Consider the following 18812-nt stretch of genomic DNA (forward strand, 5'->3'; position numbering starts at 1 on the left):
AGGAGCAGCATGACCAGCATTTCAGAGCTCTCTGAGAGCTGAGAGAGAGACCTAAATCCTGTTCTACAAAGCTCTGCCTGATGTAACTTTCCCCAGTGCTGTTCCTGGGGATGTAAATAGCCAGGCAGAGTTACAGTGCACCACTAATACAGTTTGCAATAGCTCCCCACACAAGGGAGCATTTGTAGGATCAACTAGTGACTCCGAGGGACAAAACCGGGTCAGAGTAGTGACAGCAGGGACTTTTGAGTCAGGAATCCTGGCTCTGGTCTAATGGTTTGACTGCAAGCTAAGCCTCTTTAGGAATTGTTTCCGTCAATGCTGAGATTTGGTAAATGTGCTTCACAACTTGCTGCAGTTTGCAGGGTCGCCTGCTTTGTGTGCTCCCACCCTGGATTAATCAGTGTGAAATCATTTTGAAAACCTGGGATTATGTGGAATTTCCTTTTTTGTTCCAAAGTCGTTGATCCTATTCAAATCCTGTAGCCAGGGGTAAGGAGAAACTTTGCTGCAGAGCAAAGCCTTTCACAGGTGAGGTTTCTTTTGAGGGGCCAACAACAGACACGGATCCTTTCTCCCTCTGCAGAGCGAAGCATCTTGTTTTACAGGAGGGGATAAAGAAGCAGAACATGGAGAGAGATCTGTCCCATTTTTAGTTCTCCCACTGATCTGGAAAGTGACTGTGCGAAGTTATTCTGGTTTTCCTCTGCTCTGGTTTATCCTCTTTGTGCTTCACTGTCCCCATCCTTCTCACAGCAGTAATGCTGGTTTATGTTTTGTAAGAGTGGGGGGCTTTGAGACAGAGAGTTGCAAAGTACCACTTCGAGTTTCCAAAACCCTTGAAGTCAGTGAAGATTTGCTTGGCCTTAAATAGGCTTCGGGTCTGTTCTTAGGAGAGCAGAAAGGCTACAAAGATTCATTGTTTTGCCTACTCCATAGCAACCAACAACATAAAGCCTTTTCCCAGATGTGTTTGTTTAAAGGCTGTATAAGTTCAGTTTAAAAGCCAAACTGAAGTTGTAGCTATTGTTTTGTGCTGATTTTTGTGTATTGGCATTTAAAAATTAAATGGACAAGTACACACAGTCCTAGGAAATGCAGAAATGTGTATGAGAGAAGATAAGAAATCCACTTCAGGGGGGACACAAAACTGGGATAAGTGCAGCAGCGTGTCAGCTTTTGAAGAACTACCTGGCACGTTTGAGAATCCTGACGTAATTCCAGGTCACGTGGGAACTTTATGATGTTTTATACAGTTAGAGAATCAATTACTGTTCAGTGACAAATCTCCTTGTGCACCAAAAGAGAATATGGTGAAAGAACATTGTGCTGTTCATCCTTGCAACTGGCCCATCCCGATGTTTTTGAAGGAACACTTGGTTTACAGTGGGTGTACAGGTAAGCACGAGAAGCAGAGAATCCATTGTGGGAGGGAGGAGGTGGAGGATCCATATGGGTTAGCATATTCTTTTCTATGGATGAAGTGGATTAATATCCCCCCAAGTCCTACTGTGAGAGGAATAACACGTATTTTGACCTGTGAATGCAATTTATTGTACAATGCTGTGTGGCTGTATTTATACTCTGCAGGAAGAAAACTACTCTCTGGTAGTTTCTTCTATTTTTTTTTTCTCTGTGTAACCCTTTGCTTTTACTCAAGCAAAATGCAAGATAAATGCCCGTTTCAGCCTTTTAGATCTTGGAAATAATGGTGTATTAAATGTGATTAAGTTGGGAATTACCCTTTAAGCAGGGTCATAATTACTGTAGATTTAGATGGCATGTTGTACAAATTGCTGCGTGCTCATAATTACAAATTGAGTTTGTTGCACTCTGGGGGTTTATAAACTTTGTTTTAGCCATTAACACATAAAATAGCAGTGATTTGTGTAAATTACTGGATAAACCAAAATTTCAGCGTTGTGCTTAATCTAAGGTTTAATTCTATTTCTGTATTAGAAATAAAACAGGGTTAGCTTTAGCAAAGATCAAACAGTCTAAGCATATATTCACTGCTGAGATATTGTTAAACATGAGAATGGCAACGAAGCTGGAGCAGCCTTTGTAAGTTTGGCAGTGCCCTTTGCTGGGCAGCTGACTGAAAACTGCAGTGAATGAAGCAGCAACTACAGCGAGTGGTCACAACCAGCCCTTCCCATGGTCAGCCACTGCTTCCTGCAGAATTATTTCCTCAAACTTCTGGGCTGATCTGGTGAGCGTAAGTTCATGGTTTGAAATCTTTGTTTACTTCCTCTTGCACAGAGATTTCCCAGTAGCTTCATTATTGCTTAAGTGTTTTAATGGCTCAAAGATAACTCGGCGTTAGGCTGTGAGTCGTGCTCCAAGAACTTGCCAGGGATAAGGATACCAGGACATGGGAAATTACTTTTCTATATCTCCTTGCCCTGTGCTACGTATTTCTACAATATCTCAGTAGCAACTTTATTGTATGGACTGTGGTTATTGTTACCTGAGGAAAAGTGGGTTGTGCACTTCGGATCATGGTTCAACGAAGATGGATTTGGAATGCTGAAACTTACACAAAAAGTCCCTCCAAAAGCAATTGCATCTGCCTCGACTCGGAAACCACAGTGTTGTCTGCGTAGTGCAGCAAGAATTTGTTTTTCTGTGTTTAATTCCCCCGATTGGAATACATGCAAGGTCTTAAATATGTAGATGATTTTGGCACTTAACCTCTACTTTAAAGACTTATTAAAGCAAGGAGCGATTTAACAGCTTTGTAGCAGAATGGCAAAGCTAAATTGAGAATTCTGGATGCTTGGCATTGATGGGGGGGAAAGCTGCATGTAACAATTATCCACACAGTGTTTGGAATGGGATGTGTTAGCACTGCTTGGTTATTTGTGTTAGCATTGCTTGGTTATTTGCTGAACTAGCACGATCATATCTGTCGAAGGAAGACTTGTGTTTGAAGTGGCTTCAGAAAAACACATTCTTCAAAAAATTCTGTGACTGCTTTTGAGGTCAGAGCTCCTCAGCCGCCCTTTCCAGTACGTCTCCTCCTTCACAGCCCACGCTAAAACTGTCTGCACTTGGTTCCTAAATGGAAACTGGCTTCCAAAGGAGCAGTTGACTTTTGGGAACTGCTTGTGTCTGCTTTGGATTTGCCTCTGTTTACAAGCGGAGATGAAGCTTCATGCGGGAGTGCGTTGAGTCAGGACCAGAAAAAAAGTGGGGTTGTTGTCAATCCCAGACCTTCTGAAGGGACGAGACTGTCTGGATAACCACTAGATGTTGAAAGCAGGCATTGCAGTATAAATAGTCTCCGGTTAGAGACTTGCAGTGACACTGAAAACAGCCTGTGTAGGTGTGTCCTTCCTTAACCTATTTGAGTTTCACTGAAAGCTAGTTAAACCCGGGCTTCTTGGAGTCCGTGCCTAACACCTCCTTAGGAAACTATGCGAACCGCAGCTCGGGCCAGCAGCTTAACGGGCTTTAAGCAAAATCGCCTGGATTCTTATGATGACAGTGTGCACCGTAAGTAAGTGAGGTGCGCTTTCCACGTACCGCGAGGGCACTGTGCTCTTTCTCGTACCCGATGCCAGCAGCATCTTTAGTGTCTCACTAAACTTGGGAGACCTGCCAGCGCTGCTCTCTGGTGTTAGGACAGGGTGTTCTTCACACGGAGCCCAAGGGAGGGTGTTGCTGTCCCGTCGCCGGGGGCCCCCCAGGCTCGGTATCCCCGTGGGGAAGCACCGGGATGCGCGCTTTTCCCGGGAATCCCGCCCCCCACGCGTGCGCCGTGCCCGCCGTGGGCGCGGGGCGGGGCGGGGCGGCCGAGGGGCGGCTATGGTGGAGCCGAGCTGCCCGCCCGGCACTCCGGACCGGCCATGTGGTGCCTGCACTGCAGCTCCGAGCGGACCCAGTCGCTGCTGGAGCTGGAGCTGGACAGCTGGTGAGCGCGGCCGGGCTGCGGGGGGACCCGCCCGCACACAAAGGCCGGGCGGGACGGGGTGAGGGGGGGCTGGCAGCGGGGGCACCCACTTTATCCCTGGAGGAACCCCCTTTGTCCCTGGGGCCACCCCTTTTTGTCCCTGGGGACGCCCTCCTTGCCCCTGGGATCACCCCACTTTGTCCCTGGGGTCACCTCCTTTTCTATCCTTGGCATCACCCCCCTTCCCCCCGGGGGCACTCTCCTTGTCCCTGGGGACACCCCACTTGCCCCTGGGATCACCCCACCTTGTCCCTGGGGTCACTTCATTTTCTATCCTTGGCATCACCCCCCTTCTCCCTGCGGTCACCCCCTTGTCCCTGGGGTCACCCCCCCCTTGTCCCTGGGGTCACCCCCCCCTTGTCCCTGGGGTCACCCCCCCCTTGTCCCTGGGGTCACCCCCCCGTGTCCCTGGGGTCATCCCTGTGTCCCCGGGCCGTGTCCAGGTTGGCGCCTGTGTCCCGGGTCGGGGTTTGTAGGGACGGGGGTTTTAAATGCCGGTGTTTTCTCCTCGCTGTGGTGCCCGGTGGGTGTCGGGCAGAGCCAGAAGTCCCTCGGGAGCTGTCGGGGCAGGGCTGAGCTGGGCTGAGCTGCGTGCGGGGCCGCTCACACAGCCGTGTGTGAGTGAACACGGCGTTTGGGTGAGTGTGGGACAGGGCAGGGAACTGGTGTCAAACAAGTGTGAGTTCTGCTCCAGAGCTCGGGACAGCAGAGACCTGCCCTTGCCCCGGTCTCAGGGGAAGGCGAGTTCCACTCAGCGGGACCGCCTGGGGAAACCATCATTGGCCACTCGTGCCCTCAGCCAGGAAAGAAAAGAAAATAAAAAGTTAAACTCAGAGGCCTTTAAGGTACCGATACTTGAGTAACTGACGCAAGAGGATTTGTCGTGTTAACACACACAGTCTCTGTTGTTATGGTGTTGTTAACTACCAAAATAATGTGTGTCAAAAGTGCAGAAACGCAGAACTAACTCTCTTCCACGAGCCGCCTGAAAACTCAGTGCACAAACTAGTTATTCTGGTGTGGTGCTGTGTGTGGATTTATGGTAGACTAAAATAGTGATCCTGGCAAGTGCACTTGCAAAATAAATTTATCTCTGATGCATTGAGAAAGTTTATCCTACCGAATAATTCAGTGAAATGCAGAGCTCTTTGACTCTTAAAGGAATATTCAACTTTAAGCTAAAGATAGAAAACATCTTAAATTGGGTGTGGGCATGTGTGGAGAAACATAAAAGGAGGAAGTGACTGGATTCAGTGTAACTACATATGAATGCAGCAGTTTCTTTTCTAGAGAAGAAAGGAAAAAACGTTTTTTGATAAAGAAAAGGGTTTCATAGTACAGTTTAGTCACACATTTAATGATCCCTTAGCCCATTTTTACCCTTAAGGAAAAGATTAGCCTAGGTTTCCTGTGTGGAGTTGGCAATGTTTGCATAAGTGATGTTACCTTTGCATGGCTTGCTACAACACATAATTCATAACTGGCAGTGTAGTGACAGATTTGCCTGTTACACAGTTACATTCTGCTATTCATCATTGTTTCAGACTCTTTTCCTCCATTCACACACTGCTGTGCACTTCCTTTCAGTTAAACTTGATTATTCTGCCTGATGTGCTAAAAGAGGAATTGCTGAGCACTTCGTTTGGTTGTTGTGTTTAACCGTGTCTGTTCTTGTGGCAGATACCCGTCATAGAAACACAGAATTCATTACATCTGTCTAGTGCTATGGGAGAACTTGAGCTGTGCTGAGTAAAATGACCCGTTTTCCATTTTACTTCTGGTAATTTGTACCAATTTGCTTTTGCTGTGGTGTCCTGTTCTAGTTCCTTAAATTGCAGATATTGAGAGTAGTTTATAGGAGTCAGCTGTGTTTTTTTTTCTTTTGGTTAAATAGAGGCTCAGGGTTGGGGTTTCATCAGCTATCATCCAATTTTTGTCCTATTTGTACTAATCTGAAATGATTCCTTATCATCAAATATCCTACCTGTAATACAAGATCTGGAGCTAAGCAGTGCCAATCATGTTCAGTGTATGAACAGCATTCAGTCGTTTCTTTGCCCCTTTGGAAGCCTGGGGCAGTTAATAAACAACTTGCAATTCAGTTTCATTGAATAGTTGGCAACTTTAAGGTAAGAAAACCAGGGATTCGTTTTTTGACTGAAAAGGGCAAATGCCAAGTTGAACAGTAACTCTGATCTGTTGTTCCTGTTACAGACTTGTATTGGAAGGTTGCTGATCCTTGCAGGGCAGGCAGACCTTCTCTGCTGGAGAAGGTGTCCTCACCAGTGTGTTCCTCTGGAGGGCTGGGAAGTGATTTCTCAGGATAGACAGCCTCGTGGCCTTGTAGGGTTGTGTTTTTTTTTTTTTTTTCTCACCCTGTGACCATTTCATGTTTGCAAAATGAAAATTCTTTCAAGAGAATCGTGTTTCTATTTGTATAGATGCGGAAAGTATTTCTCCAAGCGTTGCGGCTTCATGAGAATGCTCTTCCAGCACTTGGAGGCTGGGATAGTTTCGTGCCTGTGAGGGCCTCAAGAGTTGGTGCTGCAAGGACTTCGGGTGGAACAACTGCTCTGAAACAACAGCTCATCTTCATGCTGATTGTGTTTTCTGTGAAGTGTAAAGATGGCAATTCGAGGATCAGACTCTCTGAAGAGGAAGGTCTCCTAATGGTGTAGCAGATGAGCACACTGAGGTGATTACTTGAGTGATGCCTCAGACTGTACTTGCCCTGAACACTGATAAGACTCAGCTGTGGGTTATTAAAACTGGCCTGAAAGCAGTCACTGCTCTGGTGGTGGATGCAAGGTGTCATCCTGTTACCTGTGGGTATTTACCACCTGCCATGTTTCAGCTGTCTTTCTTGGTGTTTAGCACCACTGATACTCAGATTTCGGGGGTCTCCAGCAGAACACTGGGACACAGGAGTGAGGTGTTACTTTCCAGGTGTTCCTTTCCCTCCCGTGTGATATTCCCATTGAAATGCAAGACAGTGCATTGCCTTAAACTTTATAACCTCAGCTGTGGGACTCTCAGTGGGTAAAATGGGGCTTAGGATGCTGTCAGACCTTCTGGAAATATTAATGCCATAAAGATGGAAAGGCCTGGAAATTATCCACTAAGGCCTTCACAGAATTTCAGCTTCTGAACTGATGCCCCCTCTTTGTTGTAAAGCCATGAGGCTCCCAGTTCCTGCATGATTCTGACAGGTGCAAAGAGGGTTCAAGGGACTGTATTTTTAAATATTGTATTTTTTTTTTTAATGGGGAAGGAGCAAATTGTGAGGAGGAAAAACCCCACTGTGTTACTTTGAGCAGTATGAGACATGGATGTAGACTGGCTGAGTAGCTGCACCTTTTCAATGCAGGGATTTGCAAGGAAAATTCAAAAAGGACTTTGAGGCTGCAATTTTTTTGCTCTTTCAGCATTTCCTTCATTCTTTCTCTGTCAGACCCAATGGTAATTTTATCATTAATTTCAGAGCCAGGCATATTTTATATTTATACCGGCTGTCAATCAATTATTTTTTTGTGTGTTTATTTAATAACAGAACTGCAGGAGAGCTCAGAAACTGTAATCAAGATGGAGCCCTGATTGCTCTGTTTGTGACATTAAATATATGAGGTTGTGCCCTTAACTGAGGCATTGGCTGATCCACAGAGCAGCTGGAATCAGGAAGAGCTGGATCATGGGTTAGGGGAGAAAGTGTGTTGGGGCACTGCTCTTGTTAACCATGCTTTGTGGCGGTGTCATTTGTGTTTAAACAATGTGAGCCAAATTCATATTCCTGAGTTTGCTGCTTTGTTTCTGTTGCCTTGGGAGACTGTGAAGCTACAAGAGCAGGATCAGGCTCTGTGTTTGAAAGTTCACTTTTAGCATCCTGTATGTTGTCATTTTATGTTAAAAATTACGTAAATATAGATTTTGTTGAAGTCACACATCTTTGTTATGCAAAAGTAGTTACTGAGCATGGGCTTTTTAAGCAGGACTGATTAAGCGAAAATATTTTACTTACATAGTCCTTCTTGTGTCCTTCAGGAATTCATTTGAATTTTATTTAGAGGAGGGACAATTTTACTTAGGGTACAGACAGAGGTGGCAACTTCACTGCACTGCTGTGATTCCACTCCAGGTTTCCAGAGAAGAACAGATGCTGCTTTAATCCACTGTAGCACAAAGCCCTAGTATTACATTAAAGGGGACTGCAAATTTAGCAAAATAAATCCTTTTGCTTCCTTACAATTGACAAAAGACCAGAATAATTTTCATGAAATTATTGCAGAAATGTCTTTAATAAAAATAAAGTAAAAAAAGCCCAGCTTTGGTATGATAAAAAAAAAAAAAATCAACTCCTTTTGTCTCTGTGAGAGAAGCAGAAAATTAGAATGATAGCTTTGATAGCCTTTAACACAGGACATTGATGTGTTATATCTGTTAATCAGATCCTTTCAGCAGTTCAGTGTCATCCAAGTTAAACTTGTGCTTAGAAACAAAGGACCCCGTTCCCTGCTGCCTTGTGCTGTGCAAGCACAAACAAACTGCAGCAGCTGGGCTTTGGCTTTGTTTTGCATTGGTGGCTGCAATACAGGGCAGGGCAATGGAAAAAGAATCCCAGGCTTGTTTTGAGGGGCACTTGCCTTGTTAAGTCGCCCCTAAAATTCATCACGTTGACAAGGGTGGATGTGCGGTGAGTTTAAATGTTTTGGTGAGAACAGAGAAAAAAGAAAAACCTTCTGTTAGTTGATACATACGTGACCTTTGCAGTCATCTTTACACGGGGTAAAGAAAACAAGGATGCAAGCCCGGTGGATTTTCTGTTGCAGGGCACGTTTATAGCCGGTCCTGACTCTGCACTGCAGGACAGTTCACAATTTGTCTTTAATTTAGTGTTCCCTCTCCACCTTTGTGGCACAAAGGGCCAAAGTCAGCCTCAGATCCCCCGGAGAGCTGGATCCAGCAGTGGCTGTGGGTGGGCACTGGAGCCCAGCCAGCTGTACCCTGGGCTGGATTTCACCTGGGGTCAGTGTTGTGGCAATGATTCTATGTACCCTGGGCTGGATTTAACCTGGGGTCAGTGTTGTGGTGATGATTCTAGGGGAGATCCTTTCAGGGATCCCGACTCAGGGTGGGACAGGCCATGTCAGTGCTCGCACAGAACTCCAGGGCTGAGTCTACGGGGAGGAATGGATGGTTTAGTTGGAAATCCTCCTGCCTCTGAAGATAATGCCAAAGCCAGGGTTTCCCTCATTGTCTGGGGGGGTTGTGCTGAGGAAGTCATCCTTCAAATGGCAGGGACAGCAGTGTTCCTGATCCAGCTGCAGTTCCTCGGGCTCTGTCAGTACTTAGGCCTCTACAAACCCCTGACTTTCTGACTGTGTTGCAGCCCAATAATAGTTTTTCTCTCAATCACCCTGCGTTCTCAATAGGGAGTAAATATTATCCTTATTTTTATTTCTTACTTGGTTCTGCATTATTGTAATATGCTGTGGAACAGCTGTAGGATTTTCATTCGAGAGGTGTGTGGGGTGATTCTCGTGCTTCAAAGTTAACATTTCACAGGGTGTTGGGTGTTAGATAATATTATCAGCTGCTCTTAGGTTCATGAAAGGAAGACAGTTCGTTATTTTTGCTTAGATATTCTTTTCTTTTAGTTTACTCTGCGAATCTTGTTTAGAAGATACCAGGGGTGTGGAGCATTTAGTAGAAACTGGTTTCAAGAAGGGGCTGATTTTAATGCTTCTAGATTTGGAAGAATGATCCTTTCCAGCTAATGCTTTCCTATTAATACCAGTCATTAATGCCTTGAGAATTGGGAGAGAACAGAGGATTACCTGGACTTAATGGAAATTCTCCCAAATGGTGGCATGTGGCAAACTTGGATTCCTCTTTGGTTATTAAAATGTGATTAAGATGTTTTTGCTCAGGTTAGCCTAGAAGAAAAGTATTTCAGGTTTTCCTAGCACAGTGTAGCATATTGCACAAGAGTGTTTCTGACTGTCTTTGGTTGAGACTTTCAAAATCTGGCTTTGCACTGCATTTCATTTTCAGTTCACAAAATGGTGAGCCTTGTTTTTGGGAACTGCACTGCTGCTCTTGTCCTAAAAAAAAAACATTTTCCACTGCAGAAAGACCTGTGAACTGTGTCATGGTAAAGAGCCCATAAATACTGAGGATTATCCGAGTTCTGCCAGTGCAGTGTCCCTGGTGCTGGGGCAGCAGCGCTGTGCTGGGCAGTGTGTGCTGCATTCAAGGGGAGCTCTCCAGGCTCCAGCACAGCCCAACAAGTGCTTTCCTTCCCTGTGTGTGCACTAAAACCTTGCCAAGACAGGCGTTGCTACCTGAGTTACTCTTTGGTTGTCATCAGTGAAGTGACTCAGACATCCTGCTTAAAGCCTACACTTAACTCCTCTCTAGCAGAGAAAGAACTGTAAAATACATGGACTCAGCACAATGGAGAGGAAATGTAAAAGGAAGGAAGTTTGTGAATGAGAAGAAGCCTCTGTCAGCTCTTCAGCTGATTTAGAGGTTATAAGCAATCTTTTGAGGTCTCATTTCTACAAGAGTGAAGATTTATGTGTAGTAATACACAGAATGTCTTTCTGTGTCTGCAAATATCTTCTGTATTTGAACACATTGCTTTCAATCTCACAACATCTACAACCCTCTATTTTCCACTTAACTTCCCACTTCAAGCAGAAGGTCCCTCTCCATTTTGTTTCCGTAAACACCACGTTCTGCACACTTGGGTGTGTTGCAGAGGATAAAAATCTCCCTTTTATGAGGATGCCTGTGATTGCAGAGAGGTGAGCAGTGGTTCTGTTCCAGTGATTACAGCACCTCTCAGTGTGTGCACAGCGCTCAAGGCCAGCTCCCAATCTCCCTGGATGGCAACAACACCCTGCACTTCACTGGGAGCAGGAACAAGGGCTGTGTTCCCATCCATTTCTTCCCTACCTGCCCAGAGTTTCCCATGCCCCTTTCGAAAGGACATTGTTTTGCCACAGAGAAAACTGGTAGGATTTCATTTCCTTGGGGTTTGCTGGTTTTTTTTAGCCTTGACTCAACAAAGTTGGCAGTCAAAATGCAGGCTGTGCTCAGTTTTATATTCTGTGTACTTCCACGTTCAGTTAGATCACTAAGGGTGCTTTCTGATCAGACTTTTAACAGTCCAGCCTTTGGATTGGCCTCTTTAAGTATGTTAAATTGCTCTGTAAGTTTATGAGTTTTGTCTGCAACTTAAGAGGGAAGTCAACCAACCACTGAAAGTTGAATAAATCCATATCTTTCTGACTTTAAAAGTGGGAGAATTTTAGACAACTGTTTCTTAAATCCTAGAGAGACAGCTAAGTATCTCGTGTTCATCAGTGACATTGTTTGAAAGCACAGCTCATTAGATAATAACAATATATTATTAACCAGTGGAAACGAGATCCCTTGGTTATTTAAAGTAGATGTCTTTGCACAGCATTCATTTGCTACTTAACTTTAAATATGGCCTAAATGAGTACAGTTGTGTAGTGATCTGTGACTTTCCGTGATGGAGTGTCCGGTACAGAAAGATGATTTTGTTGCCATTTCTGCTGCATGGACCCTCTGCATGCTCTTTGATTAATGATTACTCTTAATTTCCCTCTGCCCAGGCCCCAGACATGCTGTAAGGGAAGGGGTGGCCTGCCCAAAAGTTATTCCTGGCTCTCTGTTCTCTGTCTTGTATTTTCAAATAGTAAAGTGGCAAAGCCTTAAAATTAGTCAAATGATAGGTTTTATCAAGTGTATTTAATCTGAGATGAGAATATAATTTCTGTGTAGGGAAATTCAATCCTGAAACATGAACTCAGTGACCAGGATTGCATTAAGCATCTTTAAACTGCCTCATGTTCATATGATATGTGGTGTATAAGAGGGGAAAGAAGAGTATTATCCACCAAGACCTGAACAGGGAGAGGAAACTGGTATTTAATGTCTTGCAGAATGTGGTTGGCAGCAAGCTGATTTCTCAGCAGTGCCTTCTGTGTCACCCCTTCCTCAGGAGGCCCTGACACAACAGCTGAAGCCACAGGAGAGGTGCAATAGGATGGCTGGTGTGGGACACCAAGGATTCCTGCATTCTAGCAAATGCTGCCTCAGCTGTGCATGCAAACCAGGCTTTTCCCAGCTGCAGAAACCAAATCTGCCTTTTTAAAATCAGCCTTGTATAAAGGTCACGTCGTGGGATAAACAGTAGAATGTGTATTAATATCCTGCTCTGTCCAGTGTGGTTCACAGGGAGTACATGTATGCTAAATAAGATGATTCCAGCTGAATGGTGTCTCTGAATAAATGATGAATAGTTAAGGTCAAATTCTACCTCAGCTGCATTGAGAAACTCCCCAGATTTCTGAAGCTCATCCCATTGTGTAAGAGTTTGCACAGAGGGGACAGGACAAAGTCTGCAGGGGTGGGCAGACCTTCACAGATTTGGTTACATGAGCCACACCAGACACCACAGTTACACCTAGAAATGGTTGGCTTTAGTCCCTGTAAGAAGCTAAAGCATCTTTTTGAAGCACACGTGACATTTTCTGATGTCAGTATGTTTTATGCTGACACATCAAGAGGAAGAACTGACCATAAAACCCTCTAAAAATTCTAAAACTTGGGCTGATTTGAGCCACAGGCCTCAAATTATTACCGTGGTCATCTTTTCATAATATCCATTTTTTAAAGAGTTTGAAGGGTGGAATATGATTGATGTTGGGTGATAATTAACACAGATTGAATGACCTGAGATAGAAGCTGAGTTCTGAAGTTCTGTGGGTCAATCTCCTTTGTTACTTTCCAGCTGCTAAATAATGCAAATAAAATGCAGCTTTGCCTTTAGCAGATCAAGCTCATAAGGCACTGAGTGGGTACTGGTGAGGGTTGGTTGGTTTGACCCTTTGTAGTACATACTGTGTCTGATGGCAGATATGCTGCTACTCTTTGACAAAGGTGATCTGGAAGGTGTTTAGCATTGGAAGCTGAAGATAATCTCAAGTGAGTGCTTTCCAAATGGATAGTCTTAGCTCTTAAGTCTACTGTAAATGTTTGGGTAGGTTTTTGTCCCCCTCTGTTTTCGTCTTGCTGGTGTATCTCCCTTTCAGCAGAGACAGTGCATTCATCCCTACATTCTGCTTTGGGGTGGAGGAAATAACCTCTCATCTTTCTTTCCCTGCTGTCTGCTACCACTCATGGCATCTAAAACTGGGGGTCAGAATGGCCTGTTTTAAAAAGCATTTGTGTTAATGCCTTTTATGGGGTTGTTTAGTGAGAATTAGAACTTGGTGGTATCCAAAGGAGTGTGTGTTGTTCATGGCTGTCAGACTGTTTTGACTCAGCCTGGTTGTTACTGGCAGTCTCACCACACGGAATATTCCTGAATGAAGTGACTGCTTTGTTCGTGTTTGCTTCTGAGACACATGCAAATTCTGTCTGGATTTTTCGTGCAGTGGTATTTAACTGCAGGAAGATGAATTACCTGGGACGTTACTTTGATGTGCATTCAAAGGTCTCATTTGTTTTTAACAGGAACAGCTGAACTGAGAGTGCATTCTAAGTCAAACACATTGGTCAATATTTCTTTCCTGGATCAAAGCCTTTGTGAGTGCTGCTGTCCATCATAATGGCTTTGAACTCTTGGCAGTCTATATTTGAAGGTAGATTGGTCTGTTAATGTTATTGCCTTTATTGAATTCGGGGATTTGTAGGAGTTCTTAATATAACTGACTTTTGTTTACTAGACAGCACAAAACAGGCATGGCAATAAGAACTAGGTTCTAATCTGTTGCAAACTGCACTGATAATATACTTCTGCTCAAATGTTCTCCGTCTGTTGGGGAATATTGTAGTGGGGGGTGTGTGGAGAAAAATGAATGAAGTGCTGGCTAGTTTTGCATTCTGAGAATCCACACTCAGAACATTTTGTGGAGAGTAATTTGAGATAATCCAATGCCTACACGAGAGCTTTAATTAAATACACCTCCTAGTTTAGAGCAGAAAGCAGTACAGGTACTGAAGTGTAAGCCAGCTTTTGAAGCAGGGGGGTGGACTCTGGTGCCAAATGAGTGCTTTGTGCAGCTTTGTGTGTGGGGAGCACAGTCCTGGTCAGCAGTGCTCTGCTTGCAATCGTCACTTCCAATTTCACAGGCAAAGCAGGGCTTCCTTGCACTTGGAAAGGCAAAGTTAGAGGCAAGGAATCAGCTTTTGGAGAGGTTTGTTCCTCTGTGGAATGCTGCACTGGACCTAAGCATTATTGCTATTCCAATGGTGTCCTCCAGCCTTGCTGGTGGAAGTGTCTGACCACACCAGCTGCTCCAGCAGCTGCCCTGGGCTTCTCTCTGTTACTCACTTAGCTCCATGGGCGACTTCTGGCCTGCATTCCTTGAGCTAGGTAGAGAGTTTGGATTTATTTCAACTGGGAATCCATAATTAGGAGCTAAGGTCAGAGTTTGGCTGGTTTGAAGCTGCAGATTTTAGAAGGAGGTAGTTGGTCTGTAAAACATGAGCAGCAATTCTTCCTCCCTGTTTCCACAGAATGTTTGGTTTTGAGTGAGGCCAAAGTTTTACTGGGAATCACGTTTATGAAATGAGATTTTGATAGAAGAAATTTCACCCTTTGGTTTGCATTTAAATCCATCTCATAAATCATAAGGTATCGAGATACTTCAGCTGTGGATATCGTGTTCTGTTTATGGACAGAAGAGTTTCTGGGACAAAGGAAGAAAATCAGCTTCCTGAATTATCCTATCAGTACATATGACTTAAAAGGAACCAGGTTTACATGCATTTTTCCTGAAGGGGGGAATCAATTACATGGATTCAGGGAAAAGCAGGCAAGTTAGAGAAGGGGTGGGTTTGACAGAGCAAATTTTTTAAGAACCACTCATGCAAATGCTTCACTGTTGCAACAAATAAAATAAGCATATCAATATTTCATTAAGCTCCATTTGAATTCAGGCTGTGCAGACTACCTGCAGTTTTGACTGCTGTCCCTGGCAAGTGCTGCTCTGCCACAGCCCTGCTTTAAAAACTGCCTCCTAAAGAACAGAGCACTTGCATTGTCATGGCCCAGCCAAGTGTTTTATCATCCCGTGCTGACTAGAATTTTAAGTTGACTGTGGTTTAGTTGCTGTGTTCATAATACTTGGGCTTCCTTTACACAGTGCAGAAGAAGAGAAATTTATTCTGTATACCTCTGAACTTGTAAGGATCTGAAATGCTACGGAAAATCTTTAAGATGTAACAGCACAAACTTATTATATTGTCATACTTCTCTTTATGTCCAAACCAGATTTTTTACAGGATTAATGCAATGCTGATTGGTTCTCATGTGTGTACCATCCAGTTGTTTGGGCCTGTTTTCAATTACATGTCTTTATATTACCCTGTTGAAAGTCCATTCTAAATGAGTGATGAAAATAATAGTGATTTCAGAGACTGCTCATTGGTAAAACAGTTTCTCAAGTGTTTACTCTGTTTTGCTGGGAGGGTCTCTTTGGTTCTATTTTAAAATGTTGCACGCAGTTTTGGTTTGGCATTTGCATTATTTAGAATTTCTTTGTTCCAGACTAAATCTGCAACATACTGGTTTGAACATTTGGATGATTTCTGTGAGCATATGTTCCCATTATCTTTGTGTTTAAGTCCTAAAAATGCGCAGGGACACTTGACTGCTTGTGAACTGTGGGGCTTCTGGGATGAGTGGCAATACTGAATCATTCCTTGCATCTGATATTATTGTTATATACTTCCTTTTTACATGCATGTAGTTTTAAAGATAAGGTACTGGGCCTCAGGAAAAAAAAAGGAACTTTCTGTTCTTCTGGTTATCAAATGTCTGTCTTTCATAGTATAGTTTCTGTGACAGATAAATTCTTGTGCCTCTGGGTACAAAACTGTAACTCCTCTGGTCATTTTGCCATTAGTCAACGGAACAGATAAGTCTGTACTCATGGAAAAGTTTAAGGTTTGCTCCTCACAGGGATTTAGATCTTGAGGACTCTTTCCAATTTCCATTTTAAGCTCAAATATTGAGGTTTTTTCTTGTTTTTCAAAACTTTGTCTGTGTTGTGCTTATTTTTGGAGTCTGGCAAGATTTGAAGGAACAGGAAGGTGTGAATACAAAAATGAAAGATAAATGAAGGAATAACAGGAGATATTTGAAAAATCCTGAATAGTATATTGGTTTAAAATATGACAGTGGATTTAGTGTACTGGTTGCTGATGGCAGCCTTTGTGAGCAGAGGTAATAATTCCCCCAGAGGGTGGTTGGCACTGAACAGGCTCCCCAGGGCAGTGGGCACAGCCCCAAGGCTGCCAGAGCTGCAGGAGGGTCTGGATGACACTCTCAGGGCCAGGGTGGGATTGTTGGGATGTCTGTGCAGGGCCAGGATTTGGGCTTGATAATCCTGATGTGGGTCCCTTCCAGCTCAGGATGTTCTGTGATTCTGTGAATTGAAGGAATAAAATGAGAGCCAGGGAAGAAAAGACCTGCCAGGTTTCTGCTGCTAAAATGCCCGGAGAAGAAACAATGTGCTTTGGTCATGGCTAACCACACAACTGCAGGGGTAAAGAGGAGACAGAGCTTTTTCTCATTAGGTCATTCTTGACATGAACTCATCCCCTGAGCAGTGGGAAACAACTGTGTATAAACCACGAGCTTTTTCCAAGCAGCAACATCTCCTTCCCGTCTTGTCAGCCTGGATCTGTTGTTGCTCCTGGGCACTCAGCTTTGGCATCTGGGCAGAGAACTTGGAGGAGCAGCCTCAGGGTGTGCAGTGGGGTTGGCCCTGCCCTCAGAGCCTGCAGGAGCCCGGGTTCTGTGGCACAGTGGGCAGGGTGGGACACACAGGGGTCGCACAGGGGTGGCCCCCCTGCCATGCCCATGCCACTCCACTGGTGTAGTTTAACTCAGAAGTGTTTGCAGAGTGTGGGGCTCAGCTCTTGCAGGAGGTGCAGAGCCAAAATGGAAGGAAATGCCTGAATCCAGCTGGTGAATACTGGTTTGTAACCATTAGAGAAAGTAACCTGATTCTCACCAAGACTTGTATGTATTCATTGTAATATGGTAAAAATACTGTACAGAGCCTGTTTCTGTCTTTCTCTAAGCCTTTCTTTTTCACTGTTGTTCCTTGATACAGCGGTGCTTTGGGATTTTTCAGCAGTATTATAAGTTGAGCTTTATGCAAGAAGAAACTTCCAGTATCAATTACTGTTAAATCCTGATTCAACCAGTGCTGGCCACTCTTTAAAAAAAAGTAATTTAGATGTCCAGAGTTTTTCAACAGCTGTAGTTTAAACTTTTGTTCATGAAAAGTCATATTAGTAGCACTAATTATTTTTTAAATATTTCATTGTCATTCTTTAGCTGTTCCATTCTCTTCTTCTTTGTAAAACACTGCCAAGCAACCTTTCCCTTTTTCTGGCTTGGCAGATAATGAATGTCTCTTTTCTGCTGAAATAAGAGTGTGATAAAACAATTAGAATTCTAAGAATGAAAAGTTAATTTCAACTGGTTTGCATTCTCCTAATATTACTCAATTAGAATATTCAACAGATTCATGGGCTCTCTAGTAATATGCACTTGGACATTGCAGGCAGATGAACCAAATTCCTCCACTAGATTTTTTTTGATTTTTTTTTAAACATGAAATTTATCAGTAATTCTACTGGACATGTATGGTAGGTGGCAGATGCCTCAAATTAGAGACCTTTATTAAGAAGTTATTTTAATCCCAGTTGTAATTAACATTTATTCATTAAAATATATATTATATAAGCATAAATAATAATTAACAGTGTTACATTGTCCATTTTTACAGTGTGCCTAATATACTTAATTCCTCACCCACGTGAGAAAAGTAGTGTGTGAAGGGTGGCTGCTGGAAGTGAAGCAGTGCTGCAGAGGTGTCTCAGCTACTCCCTCAGTCACAGGGAGACTTATTCTGGTTCTTGCTGCCAGCCTGGACCAGAATCCTTGACATTTTTGTGTGTTGACATTTTAACAAGTGGATAGATAAGTGTTCTGAGCCTGTTTTAGTCATAGAATTGTTAGGTTGGAGAAGACCTTTAAGATCATTGAGTCCAACCAAGGCCACCACTAACCCGTGTCCCCAAGTGCCACATCCACTTGGCTTTAAATCCCTCCAGGGATGGGGACTCCACCACTGCCCTGGGCAGCTGTGCCAGGGCTGGACAACCCTTTCCAGGAAGAGGTTTTTCCAAGTACCCAACCTAAACCTCCCCTAGTAAAACGTGAGGCTCATGGTCCCTTTCTATCCCTTGTTCCCTGGGAGCAGAGCCTGACCCCCACCTGGCTCCACCCTCCTGCCAGGGAGTTGGAGGGAGTGATCAGGTCTTTCCTGAGCCTCCTTTTCTCCAGGCTGAGCCCCTCCAGCTCCCTCAGCCCCTCTTGCTGCTCCAGCCCCTTCCCCAGCTCTGTTCCCTTCCCTGGACACGCTCCAGCCCCTCCATGTCCTTCTTGTCACGAGGGGCCCAGAACTGACCCCAGGATTCGAGGTGTGGCCTCAGCAGGGCTAGTACAGGGAGACAATCCCTGCCTTGGTCCTGCTGCCACGGCAGGGCTGGCACAGCCCAGGGGCCATTGGCCTCTTGCCCCCCTGGGCACAGCTGGGATCACGTCCAGCCGCTGTCACCGGCACCCCCAGGGCCTTTCCCAGCTTCCCAGCCCTTATACCCCCGGCCTGCAGCACTGCAGGGCTGGTTGGGATGCAGGGGCAGGGCCTGCCTGTTGGCCTTGTTGAGCCTCAGTCCACGGATCCAGCCTGTGCAGATCCCTGTGCAGATCCCTGTGCAGAGCCCTCGTGCCCTGCAGCGCATC

At 44.5% G+C, this 18812-nt stretch overlaps 1 protein-coding gene across 12 annotated transcripts in view; it reads left to right on the top strand.

Annotated features, from left to right (window-relative positions):
* Nucleotides 1-18812, top strand: part of IQSEC1 (IQ motif and Sec7 domain 1) — a 316957-nt gene that overhangs the window by 249335 nt on the left and 48810 nt on the right. The window contains exons 1-2 of one of the 12 annotated variants that reach the window (XM_027892548.1): nucleotides 11925-11931; nucleotides 17696-17702. The exons of 9 other annotated variants lie outside the window; for them this stretch is intronic. In XM_027892548.1, coding sequence (XP_027748349.1) covers nucleotides 11927-11931; nucleotides 17696-17702 — 12 coding nt within the window. In that variant the 5' untranslated portion in view covers nucleotides 11925-11926. Of the gene's footprint in view, nucleotides 1-3822; nucleotides 3924-11924; nucleotides 11932-17695; nucleotides 17703-18812 lie in introns of those variants that run through there. 2 more of the 12 variants (XM_027892550.1, XM_027892545.1) reach the window with 2 other exon arrangements.

This window comes from Empidonax traillii, unplaced genomic scaffold (assembly GCF_003031625.1).
Source record: "Empidonax traillii isolate 1590-97213 ecotype Southwest subspecies unplaced genomic scaffold, ASM303162v1 scaffold356:size572493, whole genome shotgun sequence".
In the NCBI taxonomy this organism is placed as follows: Eukaryota; Metazoa; Chordata; class Aves; order Passeriformes; family Tyrannidae; genus Empidonax; species Empidonax traillii.